General features: G+C 54.0%; 1 protein-coding gene across 1 annotated transcript; it reads right to left on the bottom strand.

The window, feature by feature from the left end:
• Positions 1-1,937: 1,937 nt before the first annotated feature.
• On the bottom strand, positions 1,938-8,619 carry PRSS27 (serine protease 27). The gene is made up of 5 exons (XM_032425508.1): positions 8,589-8,619; positions 4,227-4,413; positions 3,140-3,411; positions 2,677-2,846; positions 1,938-2,225 (listed from the first exon to the last, which is right to left on the bottom strand). The coding sequence occupies exons 1-5, from the start codon at positions 8,617-8,619 to the stop codon at positions 1,938-1,940; spliced, it is 948 nt and encodes a 315-aa protein (XP_032281399.1).
• Positions 8,620-24,016: the final 15,397 nt, after the last annotated feature.

Here is a 24,016-nt window from a genome sequence, read left to right as displayed (position 1 = left end):
CTGCCCTCAGCCCAGACCCTCTCCCCCCCCCCCCTCTCCCTCTGGACCTCAGAGCAGCTGCTCCCCCCCCCACCACCACCCGAGGGACTTGGAGCCCATCTGGTCTGGAGAAGGAGCTCGTCAAGCCACCTGGTCCCTAGAGGGCCACTGAGCAGCCAGCAGGGGGGTGGGACCCCGTGAGCCTCTGCCAGTTGCCTCCCCTCCCTGGTGGCAAGGACATGCCCAGACAAAGTGGAGCACAGAAGGGAATTCGTGTTCCCACTCTGTCCCCGGGGCCGGTTCACAGCAGGTGCTTGCTAAGTGGTTATTGATCCATTCCAGAAATATCCAGGTCTGCTTTCTTCCCGGCACCAGGCCTGGGCAAGCTGTGCCATTGTGTGCGCCCGTGAGTGTGTGCATGGGTGTGTGTGTTGTATATGGGTGTATGTGCATGCGTGTGCACACATGTGTGCATGTGTGGGACGCAAGGCAGCCGGAGACCTGGCCCTGCCTTCCTAGAAGTCTGGTCCAGTGGATGGTTGCTGAGCTCACAGGCAAGCCCAGATAACTTTCAGGAATCGGCCCAAACGAGGGAGCTGACCATCTGGCTCCAAGAGGGGCCTGCTGTGGTTGTATCTGGGCCAGGCGGTGAGCCTGAGGCTGTCTCTCAGGGCAGCCGCGCCGGGCAGGCCTGAGCAGGGCTGGAGCAAGCTGGGGATCTGAGCTCTGGAGACCTTTTGTGCTGGATTCCTGGTGGCAACAGGCCACAAGAGGGTGGCTGGGAAGCAGGGGTGGGCTGCAGAGCTGGGGGGCTGTGATGCTTTCTAGCTCATTTCTGAGTTCTCAGGGATCCTTGCACAAACCACTGAAGACTCCAGCTAGTATGGCCTGAACCCTAAACCCTGTGGAAGGAAGAAGGAAGTAGGTCCTGGCCTGGGCAGGGGGGCCTGCCCTGTTGACCTCCATGGACCTGAGTGGCCTGCCCATGCAATGTGTGGATTTGGGGCTCATACTGGTCCCTGCATCTTTGAGGTTTAGGGAGGCCTGGCCTCCCAGAGTGTTGGGGCTGGTGGCCCAGCAGAGCTGTCCCCAGGCTGTTGCAAGGGGGGTCTGGAGCCTAGGAGGGAGGTGGGCAGGCATGGGAGCCCAGGGGCAGGATCTAGGTCTCTACCTCTCCCTGCCTTGACCTTCACTGAGTTCACCACCACCCAAGTCACCTCTGATAGGCAGGTGGGGGCGCTCTTCTCGGCTCAGAGAGGGTAGCAACTTGTCTAATGTCTCCCAGCAGATGTGGGCCCCAATTCCAGTCCCACCAATTCCCTGCTGTTTGGGACTCACGACTGAGAAATTGAAGCTGAGGGAGGGGGTGCAGGAAAAGGAGCCAGGGCCCAAGAGGGACCCAGGGAACAAGGAGTCCCTGGGGGTCCCAGGGCACCAGGAACAGCCCTTGCCTCCCCCACCCCATTGCAGTAGGAAAGCACAGCCGTGGGTGAGTCACCCTGCTGATGTTATTTAGAGGAGTCTTGGGGTGATTCAGACACAGGCAGTGGGGGCCATGGGAGATCAAAGCCTTCCTCCTCTAGGACCCTCCACTGGGCCCCTGCTTTTTCTGCTCGTATCTGTTGCTGCCCCCAGGGGTGCCCTTCAGGGATACAGTGAGGACGATGTTGGCAGACGCTGAGGCAGGGCTGGGAGCAGGGAAGCCCCTATGAGGGGATCCGGGGATGGGTGTCCAGTGCACCTGCCGCAGCTCCCTTCCCACTGGGGAGCCTCAGCCCCCAGCCCAGAGCTGCATCAGCCCCCCATCTGGTGTGCCGCCACCCGCCTCCCCCTGAGGCACCACGGGGCAGCCAGCACTGAGGTCAGGTTTTTATTGGAGGACAAACAAATAAAAAATGGGCGTTTGACCGGAAACAATGGGAGCACTATTTACAAACGTACAGCATGGGTCCCGGGGCTCAGAGGAGGGTGAGCAGGGCCACAAGGACCCAGAGGCCCGCATGGGCTGCCAGGCAGGGCACAGAGTTCTGAACGAGGGACTGCCGGGGCCCCCGCTTCTGGCCACCCAGCCTGGCCTGTTGGAATTGTAGTTCCGGGATGATCCGATGGATCCAGGTATGGTGGGAGGTGACCCGGATGTAGACACCTGGGCGGTTCCGGCGGGCGCAGCCCTCGCCCCAGCTGATCACCCCGGCCTGCAGCCATGACTGACCCACCAGGCACACCAGGGGTCCCCCCGAGTCGCCCTGTGGGAGAAGCAGAGGTGCAGTCAGAGCCCACGGGCCCAAGAGCCAGCCTCTGTGGCACCCGGGTACACGCACACACTGCCTCCCCTTGTCCCTCTCCTCCGCTCCTCCAGGAACATCCCTGCCTGGGACCCCCATCCCACCACCCACTGGCTGGTCCTTCCTTTTCTGCCCTGGGGTGCCCATTTCCCTAGCACCCCCAGATTACCTGCTCTGATTCACGTCCGAGGGGCTTTTGAAGGTTCCTGGCCCACCGCAGACCCCTAAACTGGCCGACCATGCTGGGTGGGGTCCGGGAGTCTGCATTTCCCAGCTCATGGAATGCCAGGCTCTGGTGTGGACCATGGCCCCACCTACTGGGGCCGCCTGGGCCCAGCCAGGCTGGCTCGCACCTCGACCTGGCCCTAGGGAGCAGGGCTCGGCCTCCGGCATGGCCCACCCCAGCCCCTACCTTGCAGGCGTCCTTCTTGCCCTCGGCAAAGCCAGCACACAGCATGTCGTCCTTGATGGCTTTCGCCTGGAAGCCAGACTCGGTGTCTTTGCTGTAGAGCAGGTTGCACTTGGATGTGTCGATGATGGGCACTGCGAGCTTCTGCAGGATCCGCGGGTTGGGCAGGCGGTCTGCGGAGGGTGAAACAGCCCGCAGCTCAGTGCATGGTCTTACCGAGGACCCCATGGCCCTCTGCCCCTCCTCATTTCTTGCTTGGGTTGAGACCTGGGCTCTTGCTACTCCCCTTCTCCCCACATGCCTATGGCTCCTGAGCTCCGCTTTCCCGTACCCACTCCCCCCTATGGAGGAGAGACACGTGGACCAGTATCAGCAGAAGAAGAGTGTTGGTTCAGAGTGGCCCCCCCACCACAGACTGCCCTTCTCTAGACCTGTCCCCCACTCTCCCCCGGCTCTGCCCCATTACCTTCCTCACTGGGGCTGCCCCAGCCAGTGACCCAGCAGTTCGTGCCCGTCTCAAAGACGACCGAGGGGTCAGGCACACACACAGGGAGGATATAGTTGGTGAAGGTCACCGGTGCCTCCAGCTCCACCAGGGCCACGTCGGCACTGGAGGCCATGCCCTGGTACAGGGGGTTGCTCTCCACCCGCTTCACCCGGGCGTACACAGCATGTGGGCCTGGCCTCACCAGCTGCCGCGCCCCAAGCAGGACCTGGTACAGGGATGTCTGGGAGGTGCTGGTGGGAAAGAGCAGAGGGCTGGTGTGAGACAAAAGAGGGACTGGGAGGGGTCGGACGGAGCTTCGAAACAGGGAGGGGCTGGGGTGGTCCCTCTGCTACCAGCCCCCTCCCCACCCGCCATGGTGCCTGCATGCGGTCTTCAAAACAGTCCTCCCCAGGGGGATGCACAGTACAGTTAGAAGCTGAAGCAGCTTTAATTCCTGACTTGAATGCCCAGACCCACCCTTGGCTACCAGATGACCTTGGGCAAGTCACCTAGCAAGTTCTCTGTGACTCAGTTTCCTCCTCTGTAACAGTCCCTACCTGGAAGGGTTGAAAGAGATGCCACCCAGTCTGCAGCTGGGGGCCAGCCCGTGAGCCTTGGGCAAGCGACCTACTCCCTCTGAGCCTACATTTCTGAATTTAAGATGTGAGTTTGTTAAAGAATCGCAACGCTGTGGTGAGGCAAGAGCCCAGATGGGGGTCTGGGGCCAGGCAGCTCCTAGTATGGTGGCATGGGGGACCTCAGCCCGAGGGCTTATCTGGAACCCAAGTCCCAGTTGGAAAGGGAGTGTCCTGGATTCGAGGTATGGGAGGGGGGCAGGGACGCGGCCCCCCGCCTGGCAGAGCGCCTCACTGGCGAGACCAACAACGGGGAGGGGGGACCCTTCCCTGCCAGGCTGCGGGCTTCGGGGCTACGGGGGGGGGGGCCTGGGTTGCGGGGCTGAGAGCCCCAGACAGCAGCCAGGTTGGGCACCCGGCCGGCCCGGCGCTGTCCAAGGTGCTGGAGCCCTTGCTGGGGGTGGAGGGAGCCTGGGGGCCGGCTGACTCACTTGGAGAAGCAGTGCGCGGCGGTGAGGACCCATCGCTCTGTGATGAGGCTGCCCCCGCAGAAGTGGCTTCCGTTGCGCTGGATGCTGACCTGCCAGGGCCACTCGCCCTCCAAGGCGTCCTGGCCGCCCACCATCCTGTTCAGCATCCTCGGGCGCCCGCACACTAGGGGACAAGGCCGGGGCGGCGCTCACTGGGGGTGCCTTCTGGTTCCCAACCCCACACTCCAGCTTCCATTTTCTGCCCAATTCTGGGCCCTCTCTACCCTTGACCTGCACGGAGAACTTGGGCAGGTCAGGGGCGAGGGCGGCCAGACACAGACACAGGGGGAGAGTCCCCCCACCCTTCACTTCTGAAACGGTGACCTCAGACCTACCTCTCAGGTCATGAGACACGGAGAGGGTTCAGATAATTCTCGGTAAGGTCTTGTCCCAGGGCCAGGCAAACAGAGGCTTCCGGAGGGACAGCGGGCACCGGGAGGGTCCCCCACAACATAGGTGATGCTGCGGGGTCTGTTACTGTTACAGCAGGATGGTCCTCAGATTGTCTTTAGCCTCTCTGCTGTCACTTTTCCCTGCCCGCCTCCTCTGTGCGTCCTGCCTCGCTGGGCTCCTGTGCCCGCTGTACTGCGTAGCAGGCCCTCCTCCTTCTCTCCTGTCTTGGCTCTAATTCTGCGGAACCACAGCTGTTCTTACTTTGGGATTCCCCGTGCCCCACCCCTGGATTCTGGGTCTCGCTCTGGCTGTGTGTGTGTGTGTGTGTGTGCGCGCCTCTGGCCAGTCTTGCTGCTCTCAGACTGGCCCCTGCCCTTGTCCCCCAGTCCAAGGGCCTCAGATGCTTACCACTTGATGCCGCGGCTCCCGGAGTCCCTGGAGGTGAGAAAAAAGGGGTGATCATCCGGCTTTGCCAAAGCCAAGGTCAGCTTCTCCCCTGCCCGCTGCTGGTCAGAGCAGCCCTTCCTCTGTTCCACTCCCAGCTTTCTGAGGACACCAAAGGACAGTCTACAGAGTGGCCTGGCAGGAAAGGCCAGGCGGCTTCTATGTCTCTGGAGGCCCAGAGCTTATCTGCAAGGGTGGACAAATTCCCTGCCACACGGGAGCCAATCAGGAGACGCCAGTGAGGGGACCCCTATCATGGCTTGACTCTGCTGCTTCTGTCCTCGGGGTCTCCCTCCACACCCTATACCCGTCCCTGTCTGGATGCTCTGGTGCCGGGGTGGGAGGTCTGCCTTCCCCCCTGGAACAGGCTGGAGCTGGGGTCAAGCAAGAGGCCTAGAGCGTCTCACACACAGTCGGCTCCAGCAAGAGTCAACCTCCCTAGGGTTCTTCCCGGAGTGTCCCTCAGGTCTCTGCGGTCCCTGGGGAGCAGAGAGAAGCCAGCCAGTGACATCATGGGTCAGCCCCCCCAAGATTCCAGACTCCCCAACACCCATCACGCATCTCAGTATGTTCTGTAGTTAGAGCCCAAGACCCCCATGCTGGGCCACCCCCCCAGGGGAGGGGACAGGCAGAGGGGTCGGAGTAGAGCCCGTCTCCCCAGGACCCGTCACCCCCCATATCTCTGGACACAGGGAGGCACACGGGAACCTCCACCCCAGCCTGCAGACCCCAGCCCAGTGTCAGCAACACTCCAGAAACACTTGCTGGTCTCCCAAGTGTCCCTAGCGTATCTGGTTCACTGGGGGAGAATCTGATCAAAGCCGGGGGGGTGGGCTCAGGACAGCTTCTCCCCACCTCAGCCCCAACCCCTTTGGTGACCAGAGGGTGTGGCAAGTTCACTCTGACCAGAGGAGGTCAGCAGTTCCACAGAGGGGAGGGGCTGCGGGGGCTGAGCCATGCATCTCCATGACACTGGGGGTTTTTACAAGGACCCCATGCTTCCTGCTAGAGCACCAATCCGAGGGGTACGCTCCCCAGTGCTGAGGGTGGGGTTGGCAAGAAGCAGGGACGGGGAGGGGCTGGATGCGGGGTGCTGAGCAGGCACAGGCAGGACTGGCCCTTTTCAAAGTAGGGGCGCCAGGCAGAAGTGTGGGGGCGAGCGTGCTGTCTGCCCAGGCCAGTGATGGGGACAGGAAGTCTGCCCTGGACATTCTAGTCCCTGATTTGTGTTAACAGGTACCCTTTTATTTATTTATTTATTTTTAAAGATTTTTATTTATTTATTTAACAGAGATAGAGAGAGAGCACAAGTAGGAAGAGCAGCAGACAGAGGGAGAGGGAGAAGCAGGCTCTCCGCCGAGCAGGGAGCCCAATGCGGGGCTCGATCCCAGGACCCAGGGATCATGACCCAAGCCGAAGGCAGCCGCTCAACCGACTGAGCCACTCAGGCGCCCCAACAGGTACCCTTTTAAAGTGCAAATGTCCCCTGGGCTGTTTCCTCCAGCCTCCCTCACCTAGTATAAAATAATTTAACTGGATTGAAGACACCCGACCAGCTGCTTTTCCTAAGCTCTGATGATTCTGCTCGTAGTCGATGCTTCAGTTCATCCCAGTCCTCGTGGGCACTGACGTTCCTTCAGGCTCATTCCCTCCCTGTGCGGATTTTCCAGGGCCTTCTGGTCCCCCCCACAGCCAGCCCCCCTTCCCTTACATGCAGCTGGAATCGTGGTCCACACCCAGGATCGAGTACACACGCCTGGGGCCCGGTGGATCCCCCCTCCTTGAGTCTTTGCAGACTTCCTCAACCCAGCTTCATGCAACTGTTTCTCATATAGGCTGAGTCTTCTGACCTCTGAGTGCTTGCTAACAACACCCCTCTGCTTAGAGGCCCTTTCCCCCTGGTCTTTACTAGTGTGAATCCTACAGGTCCTAATCCAGATCAAGGCTCAAGTGAAATGTCCCTGCCTCCAGGCAGCCCTTCTTGCTTGTGCTGTCTGTCTAGGAAGCCTGGCTCCCGGTCCTGAGCTCTCCGTCCTCCTGCTGAGCCACACAGAGCTCTGCCCACCTCGCTCTGGAGGGAGTATCCTAGTCTCATCTCACCTAGGGGCCCAGGGGCTCAGTCCAGGCAGAGCCCCCTTCCAGGGGGCCTGAGCCCAGGGAATGTACAGAAGGAGAACAGCTGTGGGGGCAGGGCTGACCAGAAGGGGTACTGTGGAGCCCTGGGCTCTGCAGGTGGGTGCCCTCTTGGGGGCTGGGTGAGCCACAGGGGGCATGTGGCCCCCCGTGTGGGCCCAGGGTCCCCATGCTCCTGTAGCTGGTCAGGGCTCAGCTGGCGGGGATGGGAGAGACCCAAGGTTTTAGGAGGTGGGGAGTGAGGATGGCGTTGAAGGAGCCCACAACTCCTGCTCACAACTGTTTGTAAAGCCAGATGCAGGCTGCTGTTTCCACTTTGGCAATGACCGTGATTACTCACCCCATTAGAAGTAATCACGGCATTACACCCCTACTGGAGATGGGCTCCCTCCAAAAATGTCATTATCCCCGTGCCAGGAAGCCAGGAGGGAGAAGCCAGGCAGCGAGGGTTGGGGGGGCCCCGTAGAGCCTGGGGATACTGGGGCCTCCCCACTGAAGTGCCAGCCTGGTGTCCTCTGACCTCTGGTAGGAAGCCTGGAGCCCCAGCACAGTCAAAGCTTGGGGTGACCTGGCCCGTCCCTGGGAGGTGACTTGAGGACAGGGAAGTGAGGTGGCACCGGGCCGGCCAGGCTAGCCCAGGAATGCGGGAGTGTTTCCCTGGCAGGGAGCAGCCTGCCTTGTGGGAAGGGGCCTGGCAGGTGGGGTCCCCCTGGCTGGCACCTGCTGACCCTGACCCAGGACTGGGAGAGGGGAAAGGGATGCAGGCCTTGATCCTCCCCACACATCCTCCCTGTCTGGTACGAGCAGGAGCCTGCACCCCTAGCTCCCCATTCCCCCAGTGAGCCCCTACCGGCCTCCTGGGGGCTCCCAGGCTCAGGTGGCAGCTCAGCCACCCCTCCCCTGGCCCAGCAGTAGGTGATCCAAGGCTTTAGAGCCCAATGACCCCAAGTTCAGATCCTGCACACATGCAGCCCCATGTCTTTATCTGGGGGACGGGAAGAGACTGAGATGGGAGGAAGCAGAAATCCCAAACCCAGAGCTTGGCCCATGAGCAACAGAGACAAGCTGGGGGTGGGGGGAGGAGAGCCCCTCCCATGTTTCTGCCTCAGGGTCCTCTTGGACCTGTGCCCCCAGCCTGTCACTGGGCTGCCTTCTGCAGGTCACTGCCCCAGGAGTGAACCTTGGAGCCTTCCCACCTGCTCAGCAGGTCCCCCACTAGGGCAGGAAAGGAGGGCTGGTGCTGCAACCCCAGGTCTGGCCTGGGAGTGGGGGATTTTGCTCGAGCTCCAGGCAGTTAGAGGGCGCCCCTCTGGGCAGGAGGGGGACCCATTTTCTGCAACCTCCAGTACTCACCAAACCACAGCAGCAGCAGGAGCAGGGCCATGGCTGGCCGTCACCTCCTGGTCTCAGCCCAGCTGGGGCACCGCACTGGGGGGCAGTGGTAGCCGGAGGTCTGTGAGCACCAGCTCAAGGTGCAGGGCTCCATGAAGTGGGGTTTTATGCTGGAGGTGAGTGTCAGCTTGGCTATGCCACCCAACCTGTTGGCCCAGCCCGCCCAGCTCCTCTCAGCTGGGAGGAGGTGCCCCAGAACCCCAACTTCTCCATGACCTGTCCCTGAACCCTCAGGGAGCAGACCCCTCACCCCAAAATAACTTAGGGTCTTGGGGCGGGGGTGTGCCTGCCCCATTTGGGTGCTTGTGACCTGGGATTCCACCATAACTGACCAGACACCCCCCCAAACTGGCCACAGGCCCCACATAAGCTGACAGCAGTCTGCCCACCAGACCCTCCCTGTTTCATACATTGATTCATTGGTTCATTCATTGATTTATTGAGCACCTACTTTGTATCAGGGCATCAGTGATCAACACAGTTCAGGTCTGTGGCTTACACTGATGAGGAAGGGGACACGGAAAAGTCCAGGTCACCAGTGCTTATGGAACAAAGAAGAGCAGGGGCGCGGTCGGGTTGGGGGGGGTTATCCTTAGCTGACCCCAGCGCCCCTCACGGGTGGCCCCGAACCGCGTCGCCTCCCCGGGGCTGCCCCCTCCTCCCGCGCGTGGCGGGCTGGGGGCTTCCCGGCACCCGCGGGCCGGGGCGGGCGGGGCGGAAGCGGCTTCTGAGAAGGCCGGGCCCGGAAGGAGCGTCCCCGGGCGCCCCTGCCCTGGGCGCGACCGGCCGGGCTCCGGGACATGCGGGCGGCGGAAGAGGCTCCGGAGGAAGTTATTTGGGGCACGGGGCTGACGTCAGGGCCGGACTCGGGGCTGGGGCGGCCACTTCCCGCCCGGGCCGCGGGGTCCGGGCTCGGGACCAGGTGCGGTCGACCCAGGCAGGCTCCGGCGGGTGGGCGCCGGACCGCAGACGGAGCCCTGCCTCAGTTTCCCCGCCTGCGCAGCGGGTGCGTGCGCGGACTGGGAGCGAGTGGGGGCCGGGGTCGCCGGCTGCGGGGCGCGCTGACTGTGCCGCGGCCCCCGACCCTTGCGGCGCGGCTGGTCGGCGCGGGCCTGCCTCCTGGTGGCCGCGGGCTGCAGTGCGGGGCGCGCGGGCTGGGGTCTCTCCAGGGGACGAACCCCGCCCCCCGCCCATGGTTCCCGCTTCAGTCCCCCTGCGAGGGGTGTGGGGGGGGTCATCACCCCCAGTTCGTTTGTCGGTTCATTCCTTGCGCACGGTTTTCTGAGCACAGGCGGTGCGCCATATCGAGGTGAACAAACAGACGACAAGGCATACTTCAAAGGGGAAAATGTCTAATCACAAACTGTGGAAAGTGTTTCCAAACGACAACCAATCTGACTAATAGGCTTTACTGAGAAAGATCCAGCCTCTTTAATCAAGTAAATGCAAATCAGAGCCAGCCGGGAGAGGCCAGTTGTCCTGTTTGGAGTCCGCAGGTGGCGGAGGAATGCCGTTGGTCGGGGCTGTGCGGCAATGGGCTGGCTGGTGGGCGCAGCTCTTCTGGGAGTTGGCTGGTCAGTCTGTGGCTTCAGCTTTTTAAAATAGTTATTCCCTTTGATTCGACGACTTCACTGCTGGCAGGCTATTCCAAGAGGAAAATCCTAAATACAGAAAAAGCAGCAAAGTGTTAGTGGGCCACGTTATATTTGTATTTGCAAAAACAAACAAAAACTAGTTTGGCAATGAGTAGAATTCGTAAGTATAAAAATGATGAAAACATTTTAAGTTTTGTAACAACAGCAGCAACATCCTCCAGCATCCAAAAGAAAGGTGGCAAAATGTTCAGCAGTGACCAGCTGGGAATGTGTCTGTAATCATGTGGATTTCTTTCGAAAGTAGGGGACAGGAAGCCAGCTTAGATACATGGACCCCAAGGGATGTTCTCAGAAGCTTTGGTGGGTTGGCAGGACCTGGTATGTGGGACCTTTCTGCGATGCTCCAGTTGAAGGAAGAGATGCAGGACCCAGGGTTGTGCTGACGACCTTCCTTCTCACCCCCAGGATGCTCTGCCTCTCTCTGTAGTGCCCAGGGTGACTCCCTGAGCTGGGAATGTGGCTACCAGCTAGAATGTCTTCCCCTAAGGAATGTCAGCTGAGAGGACCAGAACTCCTTTTCTGCCCCATTCAGATGAACCGTCCCAGGAATAGGACATTAAGTGGCCCAACTTGGCCCCTGGCCGTGTGATCGGCCCAGGCTGGTCAAAAGGCCACCATGTGGCCATAGGACAGAATTTTTTTTTTTTTTTTTTTATTTACTTGACAGAGAGAGACACAGCGAGAGAGGGAACACAAGCAGGGGGAGTGGGAGAGGGAGAAGGCTCCCCACTGAGTAGAGAGCCTGACATGGGGTTGATCCCAGGACCCCAAGGTCATGACCTGAGCCGAAGGCAAATGCTTAACTGGCTGAGCCACCCAGGCGCCCCCAGGACAGAGTTTGTTAACAGAAAGGAGGAAGAGGGAAAGATGCTGGTCAGTAAGAAGCAATAACCACCACACTCTCAGTAAGCGTGAGAGTAAAATAAAGACATCTTCAGACATGGGACATCACGAAAAACTTAGCACCCATGCACTGTTCTTGGGAAGCCACTGGAGAAAAGATGCTCTCTAACTACAGAAGAATTTTCCTACAGAAAATTAGGAAATGTGGGCTGCAAAACACAGAGCTCAAACACAGAAGAGCAGTGAAGGGACCCTCTAGGACGCTGGTGAAGGGGGGTGCCGGAGTGACAGCTGTGCCCCAAACAGAGAGGGCGGGCAGTCCTCACTGGGACACTGGGACACAAGCAACAAGAATGCCAGCATCATCACCATCATGCCCTCTGCTGTTGCACGGTCTTTTCAGGATGTGCTCCACCAATACAAGATGGAAACCGAGGCAGAGGAAGACGTGAGACCCAGGACAGGGAATACAAGCCAGGAGAAAGGCGAACGGAATTCCAAGGATGACAGCTAAATGGATGTCCCAGAGAGGAGGAAAATGAGCATCTCAAGGAGGGATGCAGGAGACAAGGAGAAAAAGGAACTGATGTAGTCCCTAATGGGATTGACCCTGTGGGGAGCTGGAAAGTGTGGGTAGGTACAAAAGAAATGAATACCACCAACAAAAGCAATCATTAATTTCAGGGAGTCAAGTTAAGAAAGGAAGCAAACACAGGAAGTACACTGCAAGGCGTGCCCAGTGCCCCCGAAGCCTCATCCCATTCTGGCCTCAACCAGCCTTGAGCTCCAGGAGCTTGTCCACTAAATCAGATTCAGGTGCAGGGGAGCCCTCATGGGTGTTGTTGCTCTCCATCTGAGGAACTAGAAAGTAGAGTTCACCTTGCCCACGCAACACACACGGCGAGGGAGGGACAGGGCAGCCATCATCCATAACCACACATAGCAGTCACTGGTCCATAGCAGTTCCGAAATCCAGCTGGGCACATGCCGCTACTTTCTCCTACTGGGAGCAGGGAGTGTGGCTCGCCTGGAGTCCCTGGAAGTGGTTCCTCATGACTCTCCATACCACCCTCCAGCCTTTGGGCTCTGGTTTCTGGATCATCCGTCCTTTTCCATAGGAAACGGGCTGTGTCTGTAGTAGAATAGTTTTCTCTGCCAACCTGTTTCTTATCTGTAGAAAGTTGGGAATCTAAAGAACCCTTCCTTTCATTCAAGCTTGTACAACGTGCTGACTTCTCCTGAAAAAGAATGGAGGCCAGAAGACAGTGGAACATCTTCATGTTGGAACGCCATCAGAATGATGATGGTGGTGGCAGTGGTAATACCTGTCAACCCAGAATCCCATAAAACCCATATCCTATGAAAATATGCTCCAAGAATGAGAGGAAAACACAATTTAAGATAAATGAAAACTAAGAGAATGGATTGCCAGTAGGCCTTACGCTACAAGAGAAGCCAAAGGAAGGTCTCAGGCTAGAGGCAAAATGATCCCAGATGAAGTCACAGATCTTCAGAAAGTAATAAGGAGCATGGAAAGGGAAAATATGTAGGTAAATATAAAATACTGCTTTTTCCTCCTCATTTCTTTAAAATACAGGAGCATTTAAAATAAAAAACATGTTTTGGGGTCTGTAACATGTAGATATAATGCATATGACAACTATAAAGTACAAGGTGAGGAAAATGAGCCTGCATGATTACAAAGTTTGTACATTTTAAATGAATTGGTACACCAAGAACTTTTTGTAGACTGTGAAAAGCTAATAATTTCCACTTTTTGGCATTTGTTATTTGGGGCATCTCATGCATTTAACCCAAACTCCCAGGTAACCAATACCTTATTAGGAGCCTTATGTGTTAAATTCTCAGAAGACACCCAACACTCTGGATTTCACTGGTTTGTACAAGAATTTCCACTCTGGCTAAAAATTATTTAAAATTTGTGTACCTGGGGCACCTGGGTGGCTCAGTGAGTAAAACATCTACCTTTAGCTCAGGTCATGATCCCAGGGTCTTGGGATCGAGGCCCCATGGGCTCCACTCTGAGCAGGGAGTCTGCTTCTCCCTCTCCCTCTGCCCCTTCCCCTGCTCGTGTGCACTCTCTCTCTCTGTCAAATAAATAAATAAGATCTTTTAAAAAAAGTTGTGTACCTGAAATTTATCTCTGACTCTGACCCAAATAAGAGGTAAAACCAACCATCAGTTTTTAAAAGCCACTTGAGAAAGTTAACCAATCTGACCCTTGACACTTATTCTTCTAGTTAGGCCTTGTTTGCCTAAAGCATTGAATACAAAATATGCTCCACCTGTTTCTCACAGTACTTGTGATTGTTCTCAGACAAAACTTTTTGCACTTTTTTTTAAACTTTTTTTTTTAAGATTTTATTTATTTATTTGACAGAGAGAAAGCGAGAGCAGGAACACAAGCAGAGGGAGTGGGAGAGGGAGAAGCAGGCCTCCCGCCAAGCAGGGAACCCGATGCAGGGCTCGATCTCAGGACCCTGGGATCATGACCTGAGCTGAAGGCAGATGCTTAACAACTGAGCCACCCAGGCGCCCCCTTTTTGCACTTTTTGATACTCGAGTGCTTAGATATCGCCACAGAACCATTATCCTGAACAGGCATCCAACAAATCACATTGCGTCAACAAAAGACCAAAGCCTCATGGTCAAATGGGGTATTTTAAGAGCTTGTGGGATTTTCTTTTGGGGGGGATGGTGTTGAGAAATTCTAATGAGGGAAATGGTGCACACCTGGGTGAGCTGAGCACGTTCTACCAGGATAATGGCAGACGTCATGTGACCTGTCACCTACGTCCACCACATGATTCTCAAGATTTTCTCAGATTCCATAAACAAGGGCAATTGTTTTCTCTGATATCTCTAGAAGACCTACTCAGGGACAGAACAACCAGACCTACCGCTCTGCTGATGAATTTACCTTGCAAAATGTGTAAAATAGATTCACTTTTGCTAAACCATTTGGTATGTTCATCCTTTCTCTTTTTCTCTCTTATAAATATTTATTTATCTGTTTATTCATCCAGCTTTATTGAAGTATAATTAACAAATAAAAATTGTGTATATTTAAGGTGTACAATGTGGTTTCATATATGTATACATTGTGACATGATTACCACAATCAAGTTAATTAACACATCCATCACCTGCTGTAGTAACCTTTTGTATGTGTGTTGTGAGAACACTTGAGGTGTAATCTCTTAGCAAATTTTAAGCATACAACACACTATTATTAACTACAGTGACTGGGCTATACATTAGATCCCTAGAACTTATTCATCTTATAATCAGAAGTTTGTACCCTTTGACCAGTCTCCCCATTTCCCCCACCCCACAGGCCCAGCAACCACCACTCTGCTCTTGTGAATATGACTTTTTCAGATTTCACATGTAAGTGCGATCATACAGTCTTTCTGTATCCCTGATCTTTCTGTATATATTGTGTATATCCTAACAGATATGCACAGATGTATTTTATTTCAGTGTCATTTCAAATCAGTGGGGAATGAAATGATTATTCAGTAAACATCATTGAAAAAAGCTAGCTAATATATAATATCTCTGTACTTTCGATCATTCACAAAAATGTTTTTGAAACCCTAAACTATAAACATATTGAAAGAAAATATAGAATGTGTTTACAACTCTGGAATACAGAAACAGAATGCAAATGTCATAAAGATTAAAACATTATTTTTAAAGATTTTATTTATTTATTTGACAGAGAGAGACACAGCGAGAGAGGGAACACAAGCAGGGGGAGTGGGAGAAGGAGAAGCAGGCTTCCCGCGGAGCAGGGAGCCCGATGCGGGGCTCGATACCAGGACCCTGGAATCATGACCTGAGCCAAAGGCAGATGTTTAACGACTGAGCCATGCAGCCGCCCCTAAAACATTATTTTTTTTTTTTTTAAATGATTTTTTATTTATTTGACAGAGAAAGACACAGCGAGAGAGGGAACACAAGCAGGGGGAGAGGGAGAAGCAGGCTCCCCGCAGAGCAGGGAGCCCGATGCGGGGCTCGATCCCAGGACCCTGGGATCATGACCCGAGCCGAAGGCAGACGCCCAACGACTGAGCCACCCAGGTGCCCCTAAAACATTATTTTTTTAAAGATTTTATTTATTTGAGAGCGTGAGAGAGAGATCACGAGCAGGGGGGAGAGGAAGAGGAGAAGCAGACTCCCTGCTGAGCAGGGAGCCCAATGTGGGACTCGATCCCAGGACCCTGGGATCATGACCCGAGCCGAAGGCAGACGCTTAACCGACTGAGCCACCCAGATTAAAACATTTACATGTAAATGCTATTCAAAGGCAGTTTTATTTTTATAATTTGTCCTATGGAATGATTTTGAGTCATACGTTCAACTAGGCAATAAATTTGGGTAAAATATACAAAATAGAGTGTGTGAATGAGAGAGAGAAAGAAAGAGCATATACGTGTTTGAAGAGAGTTTGGGGCGTAAGAGCAGGGGTCCCAGGTATGGAGTCAGGCTGCTAGCAGTATTCCTTTCTGGTGGGAGCATGTAAGGAAGGTGGGAGATAGAGCTGAAAAGTTGAGTGTCACTGCAGATACAGAGCTCATGGCTGGAGAATAATAGAGAACACGCCTGACCCCACTCTGTGGGGCCTGGCTCCTTGCCCCCCACAGCCAAGCATTCCCTCCCAGCCTCCCCAGCGATCTCCCATGCCCCGCCCTCCTTTAGCCTCTCTGTTCCAGCCCAATCTCCTAGGCCCTCTGCAAACAAGGGCCTTTTTGCCAGGACAGTTTGTTAGCCTGCGAGCTCCACCCTCTTCCTTCTTCGGACAACTTCCGTCTGCCTACAAGCCCCACTTGTCCGGGCTGGGTTACAGCTTCCTTGCCTCCTCCAGAAAGAATGAGTCACCCTTGGCACTTTGATCTGCGTTTTTCAATGCACTTATCACTCATAGTAATTGTCTGTTTACTATCTCTTGCCCCATTAGATTGAACTCCCTGGGGCCACGCATTGTGGCTCACGCTCATTTCTGCAGCCCCATCCCTCCACAGGTCTGACACAGTGGGTACTGAACAAACTCCCCAAAGAATAGGCTGGTCTCCTGGTGTCTGTTCGTTCCTCTCCTCAGCCTCTCCTCCATACGGGCCTGATTCTCACCCAAAAGCAAAGTTCGGGTTATATCACCCCAATTCAAAATCCTTTCCTGGCTGACATTCACCAGGGAAATTCTTTTGAGTGTTGGTATTCAAGGCCTTGCACGGGTGCAGCGAAGTCTGTTGGGACAATTAGAGAAAGGTCAGGTGAGAGTCACAGTCAGGGTCAGGGTTAGGCAAGCTGACCTTAAGTAAACTGACAGCCCAGGGTAGCCCATAATTTCCTCCCTCCCCTTCTCAAATATGCACTGAGCACCATGGTCAGGACCTGCATGAGGCCTCAATAAAGAGGAGGCTGATTCCGTCCCTATGCTGGTCCAAAAAAGTCCTGGGCCTTATTTTCTTGAACGTCTACCCTGGCCATTGTCTGACTCAAGTAGTGTGCGGGGGAATGGTTAACAACCAGCTCTGGGGGGAGTGGGGTGGGGGTGTGGTGATTTCTAGAGTCTGCCAATTTTTATTATGAAAATTGATAAAAAAGGAAACCTCCTTTAGAATGCCGTCAGGACGCCAGCAGGAGGCACTCTCAGCCCTGTCGCTCAGGAACAGCCGAGCCAACAGGGAGTCACACCCAGCGGGTGGATGCTACTTTACTAGCACCCCCCCCCCCCCCCCCCCCCCCCCCACGCAGGAGGAAGGTTTTCTCCTGCCCTGGCAACAGCCCAGCCAATGAGAGACTGTCACAGCCCAGCCAATGAGAAGCCCCCATATTTAGAACGCCCGTTTACTCCAATGGACTTTTAGTTTACAAGAGCCCTCCCAACTGCCCACTTCGGGTTGTTCCCCGACCAGCCCATCCTTGAAGCTTGCGGTGTGAACGTTCCCCTCCCGGCTGGTCACTGAATATAGGGTTGGAAGTAAATGTCCCCAAGCACACGGTGCGGACATAATACACACAATAAATCTCTAGAACATAGGGCATAGTAAAAAGTAGCACAGGGGCGCCTGGGTGGCTCAGTTGTTAAGCGTCTGCCTTCGGCTCAGGTCATGATCTCAGGGTCCTGGGATCGAGCCCCACATCGGGCTCCCTGCTCAGTGGGGAGCCTGCTTCTCCCTCTCCCACTCCCCCTGCTTGTGTTCACTCTCTCGCTGTGTCTCTGTCAAATAAATACAAAATCTTTAAAAAAAAAAAAAAAAAAAGCACAATAATTAGGAAGAGAGGTTTTTATTTGCTTTGTTTTAACGTAACTTATTTAGTTGTAGGTCTACAGAATTGTTTTTAAATAATGGCTTTTAAAGATCATGCACATTTGACAGCCAGCTTGCAAAATTCTGAAAGTTTACCCGGGGGCTCTAGGGACTCAGCACTAACCGGTGGCAGCACGCCCTCGGCTGAGCTCCCTACTTCTTGAACCGGGGCAGGTAAGAGCTGGGGGGGGTTCCTGGCCTAGCGGAGGCACGCGGCTGCCGGGCAGAGGCCTCAGCTCCGAGTCCGGGGGGGCTCCCTCCCTCCCTCCCTCCAACTCCGGCCCGGGTCCCCTTGCTCTCTGCCCGCCGCTGCCCGCGTAGCGGCCCCGCGCGCACACCCCCCACCCAGCAGCCTCTGCGGCCGGATGTAGGCCGGCCGCCTTCCCGGCACCCCCCGCGCGGTGGCCGCACTTCCGCCGGCTGGGGAGCCGGTCAGAGTGCGCGTCGTCCGTCGCTAGGAGTCTATTAGTCACCGCGGAGTCGCCTTGTGTTTTCCCGGGTCCTGAGTCCGGCTGGATTAGTGCGGAGGGACGAACGACCAGAGCTTCCTCCTGAGTCACCCTGAGGCAGCGGCGCCCAGGGGATGAGGCAAGGAGGCTGCCGGTGCAGGCGCGGGCGCGGATGAGGGCAGGGCCCGCGGGCGGGAAGGCCGGGGCCAGGGGGTTGCCTTCTTCGCCCGGGGCGCAGGCCCGTTCGCGTGACCGTGGGCAAGGCACTGCACCCTGCTGGGCCTCGCTTTCTGCAGCAGACGCCGGTTTTCTTCCTTGCTGGCACGCAGTGCTCCCCGGTGCAGAGACGTTCGCGCCAGCGCGGCTGCCACCGAGTCAACTGCTGACAACAGCGTCGAAACAACCTGTTGCTTGTCTTGTTCAGGAAAAGAGTTCTGAGTCGAGAGGAGGTGGGAGGGCACAGCTGAGGTATTGAGGTTTGGGACCAGTTTCAGGAGGGCTTTTGGTTGCAGGATTTAATTAGGATTGGGTAAGTCTCGGGCTACATAGTTGAGGATTGTTAGGCACAATAGTTCAGGATTTGTGGTCCCAGTGAGGTGAGGGTTTCAGTCTTGGAGCTTCAACTGTTGTTTAATGCCACCTGTTGAAAGTTGTGCGTGTTTTGTTTTTTTAAAAAGTTTTATTTATTTGAGAGAGCACGAGCCGGGGGTGGGTGGGGGTGGGGCGGAGGGAGAGAGAAGCAGAAACAGACTCCCTACTGAGCGGGGAGCCCCACGCAGGGCTCGATCCCAGGATCCTGAGATCATGACCTGAGCCGAAAGCAGAGGCTTAACCGACTGAGCCACCCAGGCGCCCCGAAAGTTGTGCGGTTTTAAATGCATTTTTGTAAAGTGGGAGAGTCAGGTTATTTGCACCTTTTGTTTCCCTGGACAGGTGTTACTGGCATGGTAAAGTCCCAATAATAGTCACGTTATTTTGCCTCATTGGGTGTGAGTCACGGTCCTTGGTTATTTGCACCCAGAGGAATCTGTATAGGGTTTGCTTGTCTGTAGAATGGGGATCGTATTGCAGGGGAAGGGGGAGGAGCTGGGCATGCCCTTAGAAGACCAGGGTTTCAGCCTGTGCTAGCCTTTCAGTATTGCAGCACCATGGGACTCATAAAAATAGCGGAGTCCTGAAAAACAATTCTTATTCTCAAATAGGAAAAGGGAGCTGCCAAATTGAAATGAATAGATCCTTAATAATATCTCGAAAGTGTTACTGTTCACCAGCCAGCTGCAACTCAAAGCCTATAGTTACCCGTCCGTTGCATTTACTCTGTAGAGAGAGGTGCTTGTGCATGTGATTGATGCCATATGGTCAGGGCTTAAGATCTTAAAATGGCCCCACAGCATTTGACTCCTGGCCTTGTACTTCCCTGCTGCTCCCCTCTCTGAGCTCGTTTCCTCATCAGTACAGTGGGGAAGACGATGCTTTGAGCAGAGCCAGGAGGAAGTGAGGCCATGTGTTGAGTATGGTAGCCAGCTGTTGTTGGAACTGAAATCCACTTGATCCTGGAGCAGTGTCAGCCATCATGGTGGGGCTCCTCTGCATATTGTGGGTCTAGAACAGACTGAGTGCCCAGAGTTAGCAAGTTAGGAAGGACTCGGAGGGTTAACCAGGTTGGGAGACAGCAGGAGAAATGGATGGGATATTAACCACTCTACCAGCTCAGTCTAGTTTCCTCCCTTTCCTGTACTGCTCCCCACCCCTGCCCCCCCAGGACAGGTGCAGGGGCAACGTTAAACATATTCAATAACTAGTTCCAAACAATCAGAACAGGCTTGCTGGAGAGGTTTGGAGGCCCCCTGCCTCAACAAGCATTAACTTTTTTTTTTTAAGATTGATTTATTTATTTATTTGAGAGAGAGAGCAGGGGGAGGGACAGAGGGAAAGGGAGAGAGTGTCCCTCAAGTAGACAGACTCCCCGCTGAGCAGGGAGCTTGACATGGGTCTCATGGGGCTCTATCCCAGGACCCTGAGATCATGACCTGAGCAGAAATCAGGTCAGGAGTTGGCTGCGCAACTGACTGAGCCACCCAGACGCCCCCAGGCATAAACTTTCCAGTTGCTAGAGTTTGGGAAGGTCTAGGGGAGGGCTGGAGCAGCTGGCCATTTAGGGGCAACTGGGGCCTTAGGGAAGTGGCTATTTACCAATCCGTAGTTGATACTCAGTTTGGGCCCTATCAGCGTCCTGGCTGAAAATCTGCCTGCTTAGGGAGGTGTGGAGCTCCACTCCAGGCCCTGACGCCTGAACGACAGGGTCCTGGTGAGAGCTGGGATCTGCCAGTGAAGCCTCGGCTTCCGGGGGGTGCTCCTAGACATTTGAGCGGCATCCTCATGGAACTTTGCTAGGTTTGCAGGCCCGCCCATCTTAGACTTGGTGAAATCTTTACCCTTTCCTGTTCCTAGCTGACACATTTCCTGTCTCCTCTCTCTCTCCATACCAGTACTCCCCTCTTTCACAACACCTTGCTGGTGAATTCAGCCTTGACACCACATCATTAACAACTGGAGAGCTAGTTCTTTCCTTAAGGGCAAGGAAGACTGAGCCTTCAAACCCTGCCAGGGTATGAGGGAAAATACTTGCATTCTATTTTTCCATGGTAAAGAAAGGGGAAAAAAAGAAATCACTACACAACTCTAGAAGAGTGTTTTTAGAAAAGAGAGTAGTTTGGGCGCCTGGGTGGCTCAGTTGGTTAAGCGACTGCCTTCGGCTCAGGTCATGATCCTGGAGTCCCAGGATCGAGTCCCACATCGGGCTCCCTGCTCGGCAGGGAGTCTGCTTCTCCCTCTGACCCTCCCCCCTCTCATGTGCTCTCTCTCTCTCTCTCATTCTCTCTGTCTCAAATAAATAAATAAAATCTTTAAAAAAAAAAAAAAAGAAAAGAGAGTAGTTTGACAATACATATCAAATAAGTTTATGACCTAGTGATTTCCCTACTAGGAACATAACTTGAGGAACTAATCAGATGTTTTTTAAGGATTTATGAACAAGGTTGTTTACTGAAGTATTATATACAACAGTAAAAAGAATGTCCAGTATCAGAGGACACAGCCTTGGGTAAATTATACAGTGGAATATTACATGGCATTAACAGTCGTGTTATGAATGAATAGTTTACTGACATGGGATACCAAAATATGTTAAATTTTAAAAGCAGATTAATATAATAGCATGATTGAAATAATATAAAAAGGAAAAAATAGAATTTGCAACCTGCTTTATTAATTAAATACAAATTTGTAAACTATTTCATTTAATTAATTTATTCAACAAAATTGCCATTACATACCAAGCACTGGGGGTATAATAGACATTAAAAATGTAATTTTCAAAGGGCACCTGGCTGGCTCAGTTGGTGGAGCGTGTGACTATTGATCTCAGGGTTGTGGGTTTAAGCCCCACATTGGGCATAGAGATTATTTAAAAATAAAATCTTTTTTTTTTTATTTTTATTTACTTATTTATTTGACACAGAGAGAGAGAGATCACAAGCGGGGGGGGGGGGGGGGGGGGGGGAGGGGGGGGAAAAGCAGGCTCCTGGCCGAGCAGGGAGCCCGATGTGGGGCTGGATCCCAGGGCCCTGGGATCATGACCTGAGCGGAAGGCAGACACTTAACCGACTGAGCCACTGAGGCGTTCCTAAAATCTTTTTTTTTTTTAATGTAATTTTCAGAAAGGTAAAGGCATGACTTTCAAATAAATACAAAATGGGCATGTGTCAAAAATTTTAACTCATTAATGAATGAGGAAACCAAGAGGTTGTCAAAACTTGTTTAAAAGGGAATCTGAAGAGGACACATATAGGAAATCAGGAGTGCTGAAATCTGAAAACTGGATGCAGAACTGGTCAGTATCCTACAGAGCAAGAAAACATGATATTGAGAATCCTCTTTTTCACAGGTTGGAGGGGAAAATGTAGTGGTAAAATAGCCTAGTGGAAGACAACAGCACAGAGACCCTGTAGAATTGGGTAGCTCCAGAGGACCTGCTCTCTGTGCTCAGCCCCTGCTGGAAGCACAGCCTGTTACCTTCTTTGCACGTCTCAAAGTCTTTCACGGTTTTTCCCAACAAGCAAAAGAAGTTCCTGTCCTCATGGAACTGATGGTTCACCAAGCTAGTTTCTAACAAACATATAGTAACTTTTATAAGAGAAATGTACAGGCTGACATTGAATTTTTTCACCAAAAGGTAAAATGATTTTCCTAAGATCATCTCGGAGATTTTTTTATCAGTTAAGGAGGGAACCAGTAAGATATTAACTTGTTCAAAAGAGGGCTCAAAGCAGCACACATTTATAGTCCGGGAAGGATTGCTGAAATGAATTTGCCAACTGACGGAAACTGGCAAAGCTGTCAGGACACCGAGGAAGCAACCCATTTGCATTGGTGGGACGTGACCTGCTTTTCTAGAGACAAGAATTACTGGCCTTACTGTCTGTTTTCTGCCAGTTAAGTTCTGTCCCTACAGAGTTGTGAATAGCCTCATCAGAGACAGAGAAAGGCACACACCCCGTAAGATCAGATCATCTCTGGAGGCGCCAGCACTGCCATCAGGGATCTCGTGTGATCTTGTTTGCCCAGGGCAGATCTTCGCACTTGTACCCGCAGGGCCGAGTAGAAGAGTCGGGAGAGAATGCCACTTGAACTAAGCCGTGGGAGAAGGTGCAGACTCTGAAGATGGGGTTAGGGCCTTCCAGGTAGATGGAAGAGCACATATGGAAGCCCTCAGAGGGCAAAGGGCTTTGAGGACAGGGAGGGCCCGTGCGGTGTCATGTGACTGGACAGGAGTGAGCCAGGAGGCGAGAATGTGCGGGAGAGGACTGCAGGGGGCTCGTCATGCAGAGCCTGAGGGAGGAGTCTGGAGCTCCTTCCAAGCACAGTGGGCACTGGCAGAGTTTTAAAGGAGGAAGTGTCCTGCTCTAACTTGAGTTTTGTTAAACATCTCTGGTTGCTATGGGAGGAGACTGGCGAGGAGGCCGTTGCCGCGTCCAGGGCAGAGCTGATGAGCTGTGCGGCCGGGGAGAAGGGCCTGGATGCCCAGCTCATGGCTGGAATCCCCACCCCCCCACTGGCAGCCCCCCCGCCGCCCAGACACATTGCAGCTGGTTAGGCCTTTGTGGTTCCTATGATTGATTGCAAGATGCACCTCAGCAACAACCATCAGGAAACTGGAAAAACAAACAAAACAAAAAAACACCAGATTTGTTACTCACAAGCCCTGAAGGGGACATGGTACGCCTTAGGGCCACCCAGTGAGGTCTCAGGGAGTCAGGGAAGAGCACCAACCAGGGCTCTACCTTTACTAGAGTCCGAGCCAGAGAAGGCTGGGGTCTCACTGTTTACTGGTGAATTTAAACAAAGAGTGGGAATTAGGGTGCGGGAAGGGAGAAGTGGGGTCATTCAAAGGGCCAATTATATAGCTCACCCAGGGCTTTCCACAAGGGTAATGGACTGGCTCCTTGTCTAGTTGTAACTGGTAGCTTTGTCGTGCAGCTGGTGATACGTTTATTCCAGATGGATGTCTTTGAAATGGATGCCCTGCGATGTGTGATCCTGCTACAAATACACACTCTGGTCTCTGCCCCGCCCCCAGTGCCTGACCCAGAGCTCCTAAATCCCTTGGGATTTCCTGAGTGGCAGGGATGTCTGTCTGAGGAGGTAACTCTTGGCGGGTTCTGGATAGCTCTAGGATGGAGGCCAGTCACCAGAAAGACCAAGCCTCCAGGGGACGGGAAGGGGCTGGAGATGGAGTGAATCATCGTTCACGCCCACGTGATGAGCCTCCATGAAAATCCCTAAAGTGTGGGGTTCAGGAAGCTTCCAGGTTGGTGAACACGTCCACATGCTGGGAGCATGGCGCACCCCAACTCCACAACACGGTAGCTCCTGCATTCAGGATCCTTCCTGATTTTGCCCTATGTGCCTTTTCATCTGGCTGTTCACCTGTATCCTTTATTATATAATAAATTGGTAAACATAAGTGTTCCTTGAGTTCTGTGAGCCATTCTAGCAAATTATTGAACCTGAGGAGGGGTCCTGGGAAGCCTGGACTTCTAGCC

Source organism: Phoca vitulina, unplaced genomic scaffold, assembly GCF_004348235.1.
Source record: "Phoca vitulina isolate PV1807 unplaced genomic scaffold, GSC_HSeal_1.0 scaffold33, whole genome shotgun sequence".
NCBI lineage: Eukaryota > Metazoa > Chordata > Mammalia > Carnivora > Phocidae > Phoca > Phoca vitulina.
The sequence above is the reverse complement of the archived record's forward strand: the minus strand, read 5'-3'. Positions and strand labels throughout refer to the sequence as shown.

Bases quoted from the DNA above. Each gene is read 5' to 3' on its own strand.
- PRSS27 (XM_032425508.1), bottom strand. From the start codon at position 8,619: ATGGCCCTGCTCCTGCTGCTGCTGTGGTTTG. The intron at 4,414-8,588 runs GTGAGTACTGGA...ACCCCCAGTGAG, and splicing joins CCTGCTGCTGCTGTGGTTTG to CGCCGCCCCGGCCTTGTCCC. The intron at 2,226-2,676 runs GTAGGGGCTGGG...CTTCTCCCACAG, and splicing joins GCAAGAAGGACGCCTGCAAG to GGCGACTCGGGGGGACCCCT.